Below are 16,302 nucleotides of genomic sequence, written 5' to 3'. Positions count from 1 at the left end.
TATATCTAATATTTACTACACATTTAGCCCCATTGGTAATTATTTATTGTTAACTCCCCCGGGTTCTATCATCAAGCAACTAATACATATCACTATGACGACTGCAATATGTATAAAAGAGCTTTGTGAACTTTGTATAAACAGAAAACCACCAAGTGAACCTGGGAATTCTAAAAAATAAACAATACCCCAACACTTTTTAAAATCTTCTGAATCAATTGTATGTTAATGAAATGCAGTCATTTTCAATACTACTTAGTTACTAGGTAAGCCAAAGTATAACACATGGCTGTAGATTCATATTTTCCATATCATGAATAATTAATATTTTCCTTTTTTTATATAAAATGTGTGATAAGTAATCACTTTATATGCATATTCATAAAAAATGTTATAAATGTTGGAATGTGTGCAATTTTACCATCAGCATGAAATCTAATTTTCTAATCTAGTTTTCTGATTATAAGATGGAAGAGGGGGGGGGGAGGAATCTACTTACATATGCATAATTAAAATTTTAATTTTCAAATTGTAAAACTCATTTTTAAAAAAATAGAAATCTTCTCTTCCGAACTAAGCAGACTAAATTAGGAGGAAAACATTTTCAGTAACATATACATGTAATATGTGTAATAAGGATAAACGGATACTTGTTTATTTTTACGGTCCTCAAGTTTACTTGGTGATTTTCAGATTACATTAAGACCATCAAACTCCATTATACATAATGCAATCATTTTAGCAATATATCTCGATTGATTGGCAATAAAACCAAAGGGCATAAAGAAATAAATATGTCATTTTTATTTTAAGAAATTATTTGCATAAAATTCATTTTAAAATTAAAAAAATAAATAATATTATTAATAGCAGTCAGGGTAACCAAGTGACAGAAAGATTATACTTATTTAACATAACTTCATACTTATTAAATATATACTTTATTAAAACATAGTATTGCTTATGAAAGTCAAATTGATAAGCAACTTTAAGCTGTATTATCTTAAAATACCTAATGTTCCTTCCTCTCTTCTTTTAACTCTTTAACTATGAGTAAAATTGTACGTGTCCACAAAGTCAAACATGGCGATTTATAAACATAAGAAAGTAGAAAAGTATTGGTGGATATTTACACAAATATCGGCGACGACCATACACAATAATAAATTTTAAAAACCTGTTTTATTTACTGACGATCATTGAAGTGCAAGACAGATTTTCTAAATCACTTACTGACAACAGCAAAAAATAATGTTTAAATAACAATGATGATCAATATTAAGGCATTAATGAAGAAAATTCTTTGTGTGTTTAATGATCTTTACAATACATCCCAATTGGATACAACAAAAAATGATTCATAAAAAAGAAGGCACATATTTATTTACAAAAATAAATAAAGTTTAGATTGGAAACATCCACAAATATTCGAAGGAAGGAAACAATTCATTACAACATTTAAAACATAGGCAAATATAAGCATACTTTTTATCTAAAAAAAAAAGATTTAAAAAACTGGCATGTATAAAACTTCTAAAAAAGCTAAAATTATCCATAAAAAAAATAATAAATTCTATTTCTTAGTATGTAAATATAAAATCACTCAACTAACCTTACTAAAAAGTAATAAAAATGAAATAAAACCTTGCCCATCAATAAATTATAAATAGCCTAATCATAAGTCTCTTTGAAAACATATGGAAGACAATGTTAAAAATGTTATACATCTAATTCCTAAAATTAATCTACCACAGTTAGCATTTATTCAAAATAAGCTTCTTCCATATGAAAGAAAAACTCCTATATTAAATATATTGGAATTGTAAACTTCTTGTATGATAAAAATGTATATAATTTTTCATATTCTTTGGAATCTTTTTTGCCATATTAAAGCGTGAATGAGTAAATATATTCATGTTTGCTTTTATCTGATAGAAATTTTAAAATAAAGTCTGTCGATTAATAAACTCAATAGCTATATGAACAAATTCATTTTCTTGCATATGTACAACTGCATATAGCAGTTTATCACTTATGAACTCATACACAATTTACTATTTTTAGAAAATAAAACATCATAATTAAGTAGAGATCATTTTAAACAAAATTTTTTCCAAATTACATTAAAATAAAATCATATGATGTGTATAAACTTTCTAACACCAATATTTTCCCCTCTAAAACAAATTTTTTAAAAAATGCCTGAAATAGTTAAAATCTCCCACATATATCAAAGTATGCGCACATTTTTTTAAAATGGCAAACGCAAATTATATAAGCAAACATTTCAGAATTTTGAAAGCAAATATAAAAATAGATAATAACAAATTTCATCAATTTTTACTTCCATTCAGTAAAATTACACAAGTATTATTTTTAACATACAGCACTAAAAATATGGATATCAATGCCTTGAATCTGCTTTTAAGATTTTTTAAAAGTCGTTTAAAGAGAAATCAGCCAAAACATAAAACAAAACAAATCAAAGAATTAATATCTAATACTCTCTCATTTAATAAATATTGAAAAACTAAATTATGTTTATAAGTGAAATTTCAGATTTCATTCATCTCCTATGCCTATTCATGGGCCACCTCCTTTTTTTTTTTTTAATTATCTGAAAGAAAACTTAAAATTACAAATATATTTTTTTTTTTTGAAATTTGAATTATACAACAATAATTAGCTAAAATATATGCGATATTTGGGGTCTGTAAAACCAAAGTACTACAAAGTATCTATGCTAAGATCATGAAAATAATTCGTAGTTCAGTATTAAAAGAAGAGTTATTAAAAGCAAAATAGTTTTAAAATATTAATGCAATTACTTGCTTAGTACAAACATGATATTTTGCTTTCAGCAAAAATAAAATGTTAATCGTCAGTTGAATAGTTAATAAAATCTGATGCTTTTAGAAGAGGACTTACCATGCTCTTCTTAGACTTCTAAAACTTCTAATGATACTATTTGTATATTAATCATACTCCCTTCATCAAAACAAATATAACTGCTAAATGAAAACACACAAAGCATTTTCATAGTATCACAGTAAACGTTTTTCATTTATTTACATCATTTTCTATCATATGATTCTTCTTGAAAAGATCCTTCCTTTCATTTGTGTTTCTTCAGATTATTTCATCATTCCTAAATAGAAAGAAAAGTGATCAGTTTCATGACGAATAACACCAAAAAATATATGCACATTAGCTAAATTTGCAACAATATACAGCAGCAAAAATTACAAATGAAAGCTGAAATAATAATCATTTAATAATACAAGCAAATGAGTGTGAGTTTGTCTACTGACACAATAATACCAACTGTTGGATCTAGCACAACCAAATTTATCACACATATAATTAATTAAGAGAAATTAACAAAAAAATTGACATTTTTTTCGTCTATAACTATAAGATATATTATCATACAAGAAAGATTTTTGCATCATCTTAAAATGAAAAAAAAAAATCTTTATAATTATACCAATGCAATTCTTGCAGAATTTCAAGCAACTGCAAGTAATTGCCAAGTATTACAGATTTGTAAAAATAATTTTTTATGGAATTTATCAACAAATTCCTTCATTAAGAATGTAATTCCATATGCTCAGGGGCTATATTTTATTCAATTTTTTTCACTCTTCAATTTCAAGCCAGCAAATATGAAATCAGACTTGTTCATATAATACAAATAAAATGAGGAACTCCATTTTAATGTTGGAATCAACTTTCCATTTTACATAAGAAATAAGAAGTGATATTACAGTACCATATAGGGTGATGTGAGTTGGGATGCTAAGAGACAGGAACAGTACATTATCACATACCAATGAGATATCTTGTAATTTAATTTCATTTGGGTTGATGTATACTAATTAAGTGTATGGTATATAGCTATTAAAAAACATGGTTTAAACATTTAATGTGAAGTAAGATAAAAAAAAAAATATATATCTAATTGAGGGAACCATAAATATAAAAAGAAGATTTAAATGAATCTAAACAAAACCAAATCTCTTGACAAATCAGCTGATTGTCACAGGCAGTTACTATACAATTAGGGTAGAATATTATAATATCTAATAATGCATAACAAATAAATGTTTTTAAATCTCTATACAGGAAATGCACTATTATAAAAATTAGCAATAATCAAGATGCATAAACAACAATTTATCTATGTTTCAAATTCAGATATATTATACAGAGTATATTTTACTATAAAAAAATACTCTAAAGTTGCAATATTTCTATTAACATTAATGTAGTTCTAAGTTCGCCATTTGTTACTTTTTTTTTTCTGTACATATTAGTAGCAGATATGATGAATTTTCTGCCCAAAAGCTTTCTTTTCCATTTCAATAGTATAAAAAAAAATGTTATTAATGATTTTGCCAGATTTTATTCTTTTATTTACAAGGATTTGAAAGAAATTTAATATTGCGAGATACACTATTTTGATTATTATGACTAATTCAAAAATATGAATGCATTAATAATAATGAAAACTTAAGAGAAAATAACAAAATCAATAATAATTACCATATTCTTGTCAGAAAGGGCTATTTTTTTCAATATTAAGTATCCAACAGGTGCAAAGGCATCATTGGAGTGAATAACAATTTCTTTTTCTAACCTAAAAATTTAAGACCTTTTTTAAAACATTTCTCAAAATTTTATGAAATTTGTGCTCTTTGATAAAAAAAAATTAGCAAACAAAAATTTCAACTTATAACAAAAATGATTAAAAAAAACTATTTAAATAAAATAAATATTACATTAAGCTTCATGAGATTAAGGAGACTAATATTCCAATCAATAGAAAAAGCAGTTAAATAAAATGTATTCTAAATCCCATAATATAAAAAATAATTGTGTAAATTAGAATTATAATATAAATAAATGTATAATTATTAATAATTCATAGAACTTTTAATTATTTTATAATCTATTATTTAAAATGAAGAGAAAAAGCTAACATCCTTTAAAGTTTCAATATTTCTAATAAATAAAAATATTAAATATCGATATATGTTCATTTTATTCACACTTAAATAATAAAATATGCATATCTAATAATTTATTTTTGATTTAAATAATGATTAATTGTTAGTCAGTCATTCTATAAAATGCATCAATAAAACTTACACAATAAGTTTTTTCTTGAATAAAGGACAGTTTAGAGTGAAAGTTTCAAATTCTCCTCCTTCTCCACAAATATTAAGACCAAATTTTTGATGCTAGGAATAAATTAAAATTTAGAAGTAAGACATGAACGTTTTCAAGAGAAAATGAAATTTTTTAAAGTAAGATCTTTATTTTATGGGGGGAGGGGGAATCACAAAAACATAACACATACCATGGCACGCATATGTGGTTGTATTTCTTCCAATGTCATTCCCAAGTGAATTTTTGGATCCAAACCTAAACAAAATAGAAAATAACTTAATATATATATTTATTACAATACAAGTCTCCTGTGGCTAGGACCTTGTTAGTTGGGAATATTGACTAAATTTGATTTCAGAAAATCATTTAGATATAACTTTATATCCATAATTCCACCAAATTTTTTGACATTAATGCCATGTTATTTTAATTGCTTTATTCAAATTTTACTTATTGTGTAAAGAACCTTTCCAATGGAAATAGTGCCAAAATATCATAGTGCCATTAATAAATATCCAGTTCATCTATCTTCTAAATTTTGCAATGTTGCAATTTCATTCTTTTATTTGTCTTATAAATTACACAAATATTAAACAGAATCCTTCTTCTTTAACTATCAACAAACGAAGAAAATCACGAGATAAAATTTTTGATGAACCAATGAAAACGGTTTATTTATTTTTAACAGTTTATTATTAAAATATTTTTTAAAATTGCTAGAATGTAGGAAACATTTGTACAACTATTGAATTGGTATCATTAAAATAGGTTTTTTTTTTTTTTTTTAATTCTGAAATTCGTTTTTGTGCAATAATATTTTCAGAAGTTATCACGGGAAAATAACAAAATTTTGCTTAAGTTTTAATTAAAGTTCTAATAAAAATTTCAAAAAAAAAAAAAAATCTCCAAAGCACACATTTCCAGGCTTCAAAGTATATATATACCAAGTGTGTTACCTCTAAATCAAACGGCCAACATACACACAGACACATACACACAACACTGCTTTCATTTTTATTATTAGTAGAGGCAAATAAACAAAAACATTAAAAAAAATTCATATATCACAGTATATTTACTAAAGGTATAAAAAGAATCCCTTGACTTTCAAGTAGTTTTTTCAGCATTTTTTGACTTTTATTTTAACACATTTTGAAAAAAAAAATTAATGTCTTAAATCATTTGAGATTTGTTTAGAAAACAAATAATAATGAATTGGTATGACCAATTCTTAGACATGTCAATATAACCTCTTTTCTCCGATAGAAATTATATTTATTCAATTGTCTGACAGAAGGATGAAATTTAAAAAAAAAATGCAAAATTAAAAAAGATCCACATTTAAATTGGAAATAAATGGCACATTAAGAAAATAATTGAAAAATAATTACAGAATTTGATATGAGTTTCTTATTTTTTTTTTTTTTTTTTTTTTTTTGTTCATGTTTTCTATTAGTCTTAAAAACTTTCTAAAATCATTGCAATTATTTCATTTTTTAAAACTGAAATAAATTCTTAATAATTAAACTTTAGTTAATAACAGAACACTAAAATCAAACATTTGATTAATCTTATCCTCATAATTCCATTGACACTTTTGTAAATATGAAATTTTATCTAGTCGTCTTTCTTTAAATTAAAAAGTTTTAAAAAAATGTTGAAATTTCACTAATTCTTTACAGAATTAAATAAAATGATAAATTATCTTTCAATTTAATGTAAAGATATTATGTATTGTATCTTCAATTATAAAATTTTTATCAGTAATTCATCTAATTCAAATAAATTGGCAAATTTAAACATGTTAATTCTGAATCCAATACTCTTTTTATGGAACTTCCTGAGTTTGGGAAATTTAATGATGTGACAAATTAGATAAATTATCATTAAATATTTGCATCAATGAGAATTTTTAAAAATATCATAAAAACTTTTAAAAAATCTGCTAACATAGCATACAAAATATTTTTCACTCAAAAAGTAATAGCTTCATAATTTATTGCAGTGGACTATTGTATTGCTTTTGTTTGAATAAAATGCTATTTTATAAAATTTTTCACTGTTAAAATACATCTGTTAAAAATTGCAGACATTTTTTAAGAGAGTAACTTATACCATGCATTGTTAAATTAATTTTCACAACAAAATGTTTGATGTTTCATTGAAAACTGGATTGTTTAAAGAATAATTTTTTCAAAGAACATATACTCTTTGGATAGAAAATCATTTTCTTTTCAAGATGATTTTGATTGCTAATGTAATAAAAAAGAAATACCAATTACATAAAAATAATCATAGCTACTTTCAACAGAAAATAAATAACTTTAAAATATGACATTAAATTCAAAATAATTAGTAGCCAACATCTTTAAAAAAAAAGCTTAAATCACTCAAACATTTTTTACAACTATAACACACAACTAGTCAAAATGCTAATTACATATTAATAGATTGTTAGGGATTGCATATAAAGTTTGATAAATTTATCAGAAAATCTAACTAAAGAAAATACTACTTAAAAATATTAATCTAATTTTTTTAATTAAATGCAATCTGTAATTTGTATAATCCCAGACAATGTCAAAGAAATTTTAAATCTCACCAGAAGCAAAGCAATATTTTCGTTGCTGTTGTTATTACTCTCATATTTGGTATGTAAAAGTGAATTTAATGCACTAATAATTAGACTTCATGCTCTTTCCCATATTTGAGAATGAAGTTTAAAACACTTATATTTTCTTTTCACTTTCTCCTTCATTACAATGCTAATTACAAAAGTTTTGAAAAATAACATTAATATTATTCCTAAATATCAAATAAATTATAAAGAAATTTATTATCATTTTAAAATATCATACCTAAAGCTGCAACTTTGATGATAATAGCATGGATTTTATTATCAATCATTTCTTGAAGTAATTCATCTTGATCTCTATGCCACAAATATGCTAAAACTTGCAAACCTAAACGTTCACACCTATAAATAATGAAAAAAAAAATGAAAATGAAAATTCTTGATTGCTATTTTTGAAAACATGTTTATAAAATTTATTCAGCAAAAAAAAAAATGAATCAGTCCGCAAAAAAAAAAAAAAAAAAAAAAAAAAAAAATTAAATAATAAGATTAACAAAAAATAAATGAACATGGATGCCAGTAAAATTTAATAAAACAGAGAAAATGTACATAGTAGAACTTCAATTACATAGATTAACTGAATCTAGATCTAATCCAGATAATCAAATATTTGTATAATTGGACAATTCATTAAAAGAAGATTATTTTTTAGGAAAAAAAAAAGAAACTTGCTTATAACATATGAAAGCAATGATTATAAAAATTGTTGATTATATTTTGCATACTTATATTTTGTACTGAAATATCACAGCTTGAATATGTCGATCAGAGTCAATTATTTCATTGCCTTTTGTCACTTTATTCAGAAGATTTTATTGGTAGATATTCTATTTCCCCCCCTCAAAGTGATTTGGATAATTAGCGATCTATATTGTTACAAATCTATCCATTTTCCCCCCTGCACTTTTAATTGCAAAGCAAGGAAGAAAGATTTGCAGATATTCTTAATGGATGCTAAGTCAAAGATTCCTCAGCCTTAGTGACAAATTTGAAAGTTACAGAAAATACTAGATTTTTAATTATATTTCTATGAGGAGTCAAGATATGAAATCCGTTAAGAAAATTACATATCCTGCCATAACGGATTTTATAAACAGTAGTACACACAAGACTGTTAATTCTCTTTTAGGACCACTGAACAAGTTTTCTCACTACTCAATAAGTACTACTATTACTACATTCTGTCTACTTGTGTTCTGAATTTCTACAAATGTTTTGTGTGCAAATGAGCTTAAATTTCAATTTTTTTTTACCAGTGCCTTGTATTTTTTTTTTTTTTTGAGAAACAAAGCACTATTCTCCATTATTTAATATGTTGACTTTCTTCACTATTTACCCCTGAACAATTTCCATAATATTTGTATCATAAATGGGGAAATATCAAATTTCAAAAAACTACATATTGTTATGGAAATACTCCCATCAGGGTTCTTTTCTGATTTGTCAGTTGATGAAATAAACAGATGGCAACTTTTATTAACACGAAGACGACAAATATACAGCTGAGCGAAACAGGAAAAACACAACAGTACACTACAACAAACAATAATCTACAAGTAGTAATCGGTAGTAAAAACAACCACAGCACACAAAGTGGCCTAACAGAATTCAGCAGAAGGTGGGAGTCTGCATAGCTTCACTCTACAATCTCTCAAAATGTTTGTACTTCTCCTCCCTTTAGCTGCATCCAACTGCCGACTCACTACAACACAACTCAGTGCTCCAGACACGACTCGATACTGATTTCACAATAAACATCAGGACTTGACCCAAAGCTCAATTCAGCAATCTCTTGAGCTCTTCACTGGACTGATCCAACTATTCGCAGTAAACTATTTACACAATTAATTTCAACTTGAGACTACTGGCCTTTTATAGTTCCCGGAGTGGGCTGAGAATGTTCTGGACCAATTAAGCGTATCTCGGTTCATATCGGCTGGATTGTTAAAATTCTGTAAGTTTCTAGTAATATCTATTTTTCGCGTCAAAGTCGGCAAATTCATTGCCCAGACCAGAGATCACTGATTTGGCATCCAATCAGCATCCAACAGAGCTGGTCGTAAAACGGTTTTTCCAGTGATTAAACCAACAATGCTAGGAAGCAGCATCACAGATAAGTAACAATATTTTTATTGATTTTAATTTAATTTCTATGTAAGCGGTTTAATAGCAACTTTTGATACTCTAAAATAACAAAGATTTAAATGTAAGTTATTTCAAGAAAACTGGTTTCAGTTTTTCCAATATAAGGAAATTTAAAAATAATTTTAAACTAATATTTTTTAATGACAAAACTTTTTTAATATAATTTAAATATTACTTAATCATTGAAAATAGCATGTTTAAGTCATACAATATTTATTTAGAATCATAAAACTACATAATATAAAATATGCAAAAAGTAATAAATTAGGATTGTTGTTAGAATAATGTTCCAAAATTTAAATGATACTTGATTTGAATTTTAATAAACTCAAGTATACAGGCCTTTTAAAATAAATAAAAATAATAAATTGCAATTATATTAGAAGCATTAAACTGACATATAAATACACTAGTATACAAGAAAGGCATAAAAATATTCTTTAGTGTGTATAAATTAGAAAATGCTAAATTCAGAGCATATGAATAGAAATGTAATTTAAGATGCAATACAATTAAGTTCTCAGTTGAATTTATAAAGAAATTAACAAATGAAAAATAGCTTTTGCATTAATTGAAAAATGTAAAATAATACTTGCACATTTTCAACTCTAAGTCTCTGGTAGTCTGAAAATATGGCTCCCACTGATACTCCCTGAACTTCTACTGAATCCTTAAGGTAAAAGAAATAAATTTAATAAATTACAGTGTAAATAATAACACTTTGTTAACAATGAAATGGAATAATTTTTTGAAAATGTAAAATTATAAAGAAGTAAAAAAATTATCTCCATTAAAAGAAAAGGTATGGGGGGGGGTATTCAATTCTTTTAATGAATTCTAGCTAGAAAAATTATCTATGTGGTTCATGAGTCAAAGCAAAAATAAGAAGGATAGGGCAATAAAATAAGTTTTATTTTCATAAAAATAAAGCATAAAAGGGAAAATGGATTTGAAGTATATTTTTAAATAATAACAATAGTCAATAATATTTATTTTTTTTTAATTTAAGAAAAAGATTAGATAATCCAGTTTTGATCAGTCAGTCTAAAGCATATGAAAACAAAGAGTTTAACTAAATCTTTTATTAGCATAGCAAATCTTTTTCTTTCTTTCTTTTTTTTTTTTTTTTTTTTTTTTTTTTTTGCAAATAGAAATCTCATTATTGATAAATTGATTAATCATCCTTATGACACAAACGTCAGTACTGGCCAATCTGTGACAAAAACAGAAATATCAAAGATGTTTCATATATTTGTATCTTAATCAAATAACAAATCTTAATATATTAAATCCATATTATTATTCCAGTTGATTTTTTTTCAAATTTATGTGTTTTAAATACCTTAAATTACCCGCTATTATGTAAATACATAATATTATATCCAAAATGGCAATGATTCTGTTATTTATTATAATGATATTTATTTATCAAAATAGTTTTTGATTTAAAATTTTCAATTTTTAAATATTTTTCTTATATTTAAAAAACATTGATTTAAATCTTTTCACTTTAAAAGAATGCATCATTTTTTTCCATATTAAAAATATATTCTGCATTATTTGAATGTCTGATTATCTGAAAGCTTTTAAGAAATTTTTAATTATATAATACAATAAAATTACTTTGTTAAACAATTTTTCATATTTCTTGATGAGAATATTTTCTAGTTAACTTTTATCATCTAATTCTTATTCTAATTCTTATTTCTAGTATTTTACATTTCATAAACTATATCCTACTGCCAAATAACCTTATAAAATGATCAGTTTAGTTGAGCTGATCCCAGGTTTTGAGATTGGACCAAGAACTTTATATTTTTCAACTAAAATAACATTACTCTTTATGAATTGAGAGATAGTATATTTTATCTTCCATAAACTAATGAATATAAGAATAACTATGCTTATAATTAAAATATTTATAAATGTAATGTTTTAAAAACTGGTTGTAGATTATAAAGATAAATTTGTATGCGTAAATATATTTCTTTATAAAATAATAAATTTTTAAAAAACAAGCAATGATATGTAATTTAGTACATATATATATATTTGCTCATAGTTAAATATATAGTTAAAAAAATGTCAAAGACATAACAAATTTTAATAAAACATATGAAGGATTCTATGAAAATCTTTAAGGAGTCAAAAACAAATATTCTCAATAAATTATAAGAGTTATTGAAAATGTCTATAATTTTTTTCAACAACCTTCACTTTTTTCAGTAATTTATATAAATCCTCCACTTCATCTCCTTCTGTAGGTTGATAACCAAAATCTTGATTGATAGGTTTGCCTTCAATACTTTGTTGAAACATTGGCAAATCCATAGCAGAAGCATAATACTCTACAGCATTGTGACCAACACTTTGGTACATGTAACTGTCCATCTCATCTAAATAAACATGGAAGGAAATTTAAATTATTATTTAAATATTTATTCATTTTTTGTGAACAATATTGTTTTTTAATTGCATAGAAATAATTTGGAAAAAAGGTCAATAGCAAAATAGGAAACAATATCTTAAGAAACAAGATAAAGCATTTAATATATTTAATAGTATTATATTAATCAAAATATTCAATGCATAGTCAAAAATTAGAACCTAAATAATGATCAATATTTCTTACTAGATACTTTTTAATTCTTTTCAAAATCCTGGGAAATAAACCAAATTCAGAAACTTTGTAATTTAATTTACAGGTTTTCGCCTAATTTTTTCAATAAAATAAAATTCCAGATGCTTCAATTTCATATGTTAAACAAAATGAAGTTAATTTGCTACTTTGCTTGTTGTTTGAAGTTAATAAATTTATTAATTAACAAATCAACATTAATTTATATAGTAAAAATGAATCAGTTTCCTTAAATCAATCTCACAATATTTTTATATCTTACTACTAGAAAAAAATGATCTTATAAAAGATTAACTTTCCTTGTTTACTTTCTTAAATAATAATATTTTCTGGAATCTCAATAGACAACTAAGAAAATTTACTATAATTCATTAAAAAAAAACTTTAGGATATAGAAATTTTAAGGCTTTCTTTTGTTGCTAATTTTTAAGAAAAGCTGAAATAATTACTTAACAAATTGGTTATTACTGTGTCTTAACATGCATTTTTACAACAAATTTGAGCTTTAAATCATTTCATTTTTTTTTTTTCTGTATGAAAGTTGCAGTTTTAATGAAAATGAAAAGCAACTACCTTCTTTAGGCTTCAAATTTGCCAGAGCAACTATTTCATGTCCTTGAGCAGCACACTGCATCATATTGTAACAGCTGTCTTTACCCCCACTATAAAAGTAGAAAATAAAAACTATTGAAACAACAGAAAAAAATATTTAGAATTTTCAATTAATTTATAATTATTCATTGAATCTAGTCTACATTTTAAAAATAGTCTATGCTACAATATTTCACTGGTTATTGATTTTTTTTCCAGAGTGAGATATCAATAAAGAGTTTTAATTTTTATTTGACTTTCTCGTTGCAAAATTTGCTAATTAAGTCCCAGCAATAAGCACATTAAAAAAACAGAAATTAAATTAGTATTTACATTAAATTCAAGAAAAGCAAAAACTAGTGTTTTATAAATTGTGAATGATAAACATAATGTGACCAGAAATATAATTTCTGTTCAGGAAATATAACAAACTAAACAACACCTTACAGCCATTCTTTGATAACAAAGCTTAGGATATAATTATAAGGAAGAAAAGGAGGATGATAATGAAAAAGTGATCAATATGATGAGTTAGGACAGTAGAATTCTCCATAAGGAAATGACAAAGGGAACTGTCATAGGCTTTATGCAAATAAATGATTGTCCATATATTTAGTACACACTTATGAAATTCTGAACATATTGTCAATGTCTGTCTATGGCTGACTATGATATTATTGAATTACATTTTGTCTACTTTCACACCATGCATTTTAATAATTCGAAGAAATAAATTATAGATTCCAAAATTAAAAGAATTAGAAATCATGTAAGAAAAAATACTATATCCTACATTTGCATACAATAGAGAAATAGTAGAAAATACAATATCATTATATTGATATAATATAATTGGAGTTTCAAAACATTTTTATTTAATGCTAGTTACCTCAGGCAACCAGATTATTTTCGAGGAATATTAATTATTTTGTTTTTAAACAAATTGTTTGGATAAAACTTCATGTGTATGATTCCATCAAATTGTTAGGCATTAAATCTGTGTTATTTTAATAGTCTTGCATGTGTCTTATTTATTATAAATATGAAATTTTTTCTTATACATATTAGTTCCTTAATATCACAGCATTATTATGCCTTGTTCTTTGGTAAATTTATTTACTGATATCATAATTTCACTTTTTTATTCAGACTGAAAACTACTTAGATATTTAACAGAATCCTTCTTCCTTAACTTTCAAGAATGGAAGAAAATTATAAAATTATGTGATGACCAGATGCTTAATGAAATAACAAAAATAGTTTGAACTACAAGGCTACAATGTAATCCACTGTTGGAATTTAGACACACATACAAAAAAAAAAAAAAAAAAAAAAATCATTAAAAAAAAAAAAAAACTACCTAAATTTTGCACAACTATTATATTAGAATCAATAAAAAGACAATTTTTTAAATTTTGAAAAAGAGTAAAATTTATTTTTGTACAATAAAATTTTTAGAAGTTATCCTGGAAAACTGCCAACATTCTGCATAATTTTTATTAAAATTTTAACTGGCATTTTTTTTTTAATCATTCCATTAAAAAAAAATTATCCAAACTAAAAAGTATACATGTACTAAATTTGGCAGCTGTATATCAAATGGTCTGGTCTATAGAGAACCAACACACATACATGCACTCATCTTTAAAAGTAGTATAGATATGGTGTGATTGTAACAATATTTTTACAAAGCATATGTTAATTTAAAATGTTTAGCATTTTCTTATAAATATAAATTCCTCAAAAGTGGAAAAACTAAAATATTTGCAAATATAAAATTCTAAATTATTCTATAAAGTAGAATATACATAGTTTTGCTAACCTAATTAATACATAGTTTTGCTAACCTAATTAAACTGTTTATTTAAAATGCATTTAAACTTAATTAAAAATTAGAAAATATTTATACTCAGTCACTAGACACTGATTACAATTGGAAATATGACAATTATATAGTATGAATTAGAAGAAAAAAACTAGGTATAAAATCCAAATATTGTGCACCCATAGGAAAGTTATAAATAGTTTGATACTACAATTTTTATAATCTCTGGTGTTTCATGAACAGAAACATTTGGATTCAGCTACTATATATACATGCATGCTTTTCATGAATCTTGTATATTATTTCACTATGATATCAAATAGACAGAGCTCATATTTTGAGCAATATGCATGTACGTATATTGTTTCAATTTTAAAAGCAAATTGATTTTTATATTATTCATTTTTTTGTATCAAGTTATAAAAAACATCATTTATTTAAAATTGTTTTAAGTATCATAAGAATTCAAAATAGTGTATGCATTTTACTAACAAATTCATAAAATTGAAAATAAACTAAACACTTTTTGTAACCTGATCAAATGGTTTAAGAATTATTAAATCAAACAACTAACTTTGCTAGCATAAAATATATTTACTAATTTGTATTATGAAGCAACTTCCACTTCCAAAATTGCCATTAAATATTTAATTTAATTCTTATTAGCTGACAAATTGTACACTTAAGGACGTACTTTATATCACTCGTATTTGTTTAATGTCATAATATCCTACATGCAAACGAGACATGACTAGAAAATTTGAAAAACATTTTGATAACTTATATCAGAAAATAAGTTATTGTGTAAAGTAGTCGCTTTATAAATTCACAAACCTGATTAAAGCAACAACCTTCATTTTCAAAAATTAAAAAAACAAAAAAATTTCAAATAAATAAAACTTTTGGCTTGATACAAATTTTGATCATGAAAATTAATAATGCTTCCAATGTATGCTTAAAGATATCAGCTTTCTTTTCCCTTGTAAAAGTTCTATTTACATTATTCTTCAAACTTTTTGTTGCTAACAAAAACAGAACAGCAATTCAGTTCAGTTCGCAAAATAACATTATTTGTTCTGAATCTATATTTCGGTTTTGCCACTAATATTGACAATAATTTGATAGCTCAAAACCGTAAAACAGTTATAGGAAATATTGTTGAATTATAAATAATTCGATGTATTTATTGATTCTTTTTATGTACTTCTATACTTTAAAATAAAAATTAGGATACGTAATTCAAATTCTATTTTATCTTACATAGGAAATCGAAGTAAATGAGGTTTAGCCGTCGGA

At 24.5% G+C, this 16,302-nt stretch overlaps 1 protein-coding gene across 1 annotated transcript; it reads right to left on the bottom strand.

Annotated features, from left to right (window-relative positions):
- LOC129985132 (diphthine--ammonia ligase-like) lies at positions 1 to 16,048 on the bottom strand. The gene is made up of 9 exons (XM_056095050.1): positions 15,841 to 16,048; positions 13,164 to 13,252; positions 12,164 to 12,348; positions 10,549 to 10,622; positions 8,031 to 8,149; positions 5,363 to 5,427; positions 5,152 to 5,243; positions 4,546 to 4,639; positions 1 to 3,148 (listed from the first exon to the last, which is right to left on the bottom strand). Exons 1-9 carry the CDS (start codon positions 15,861 to 15,863, stop codon positions 3,143 to 3,145), a joined length of 747 nt encoding a protein of 248 aa, XP_055951025.1. The 5' UTR covers positions 15,864 to 16,048; the 3' UTR covers positions 1 to 3,142.
- Positions 16,049 to 16,302: the final 254 nt, after the last annotated feature.

This window comes from Argiope bruennichi, chromosome 9, assembly GCF_947563725.1.
Source record: "Argiope bruennichi chromosome 9, qqArgBrue1.1, whole genome shotgun sequence".
Classification (NCBI taxonomy): Eukaryota; Metazoa; Arthropoda; class Arachnida; order Araneae; family Araneidae; genus Argiope; species Argiope bruennichi.
Note: the sequence above shows the minus strand (reverse complement) of the source record. Positions and strands in the feature narration are given on the sequence as shown.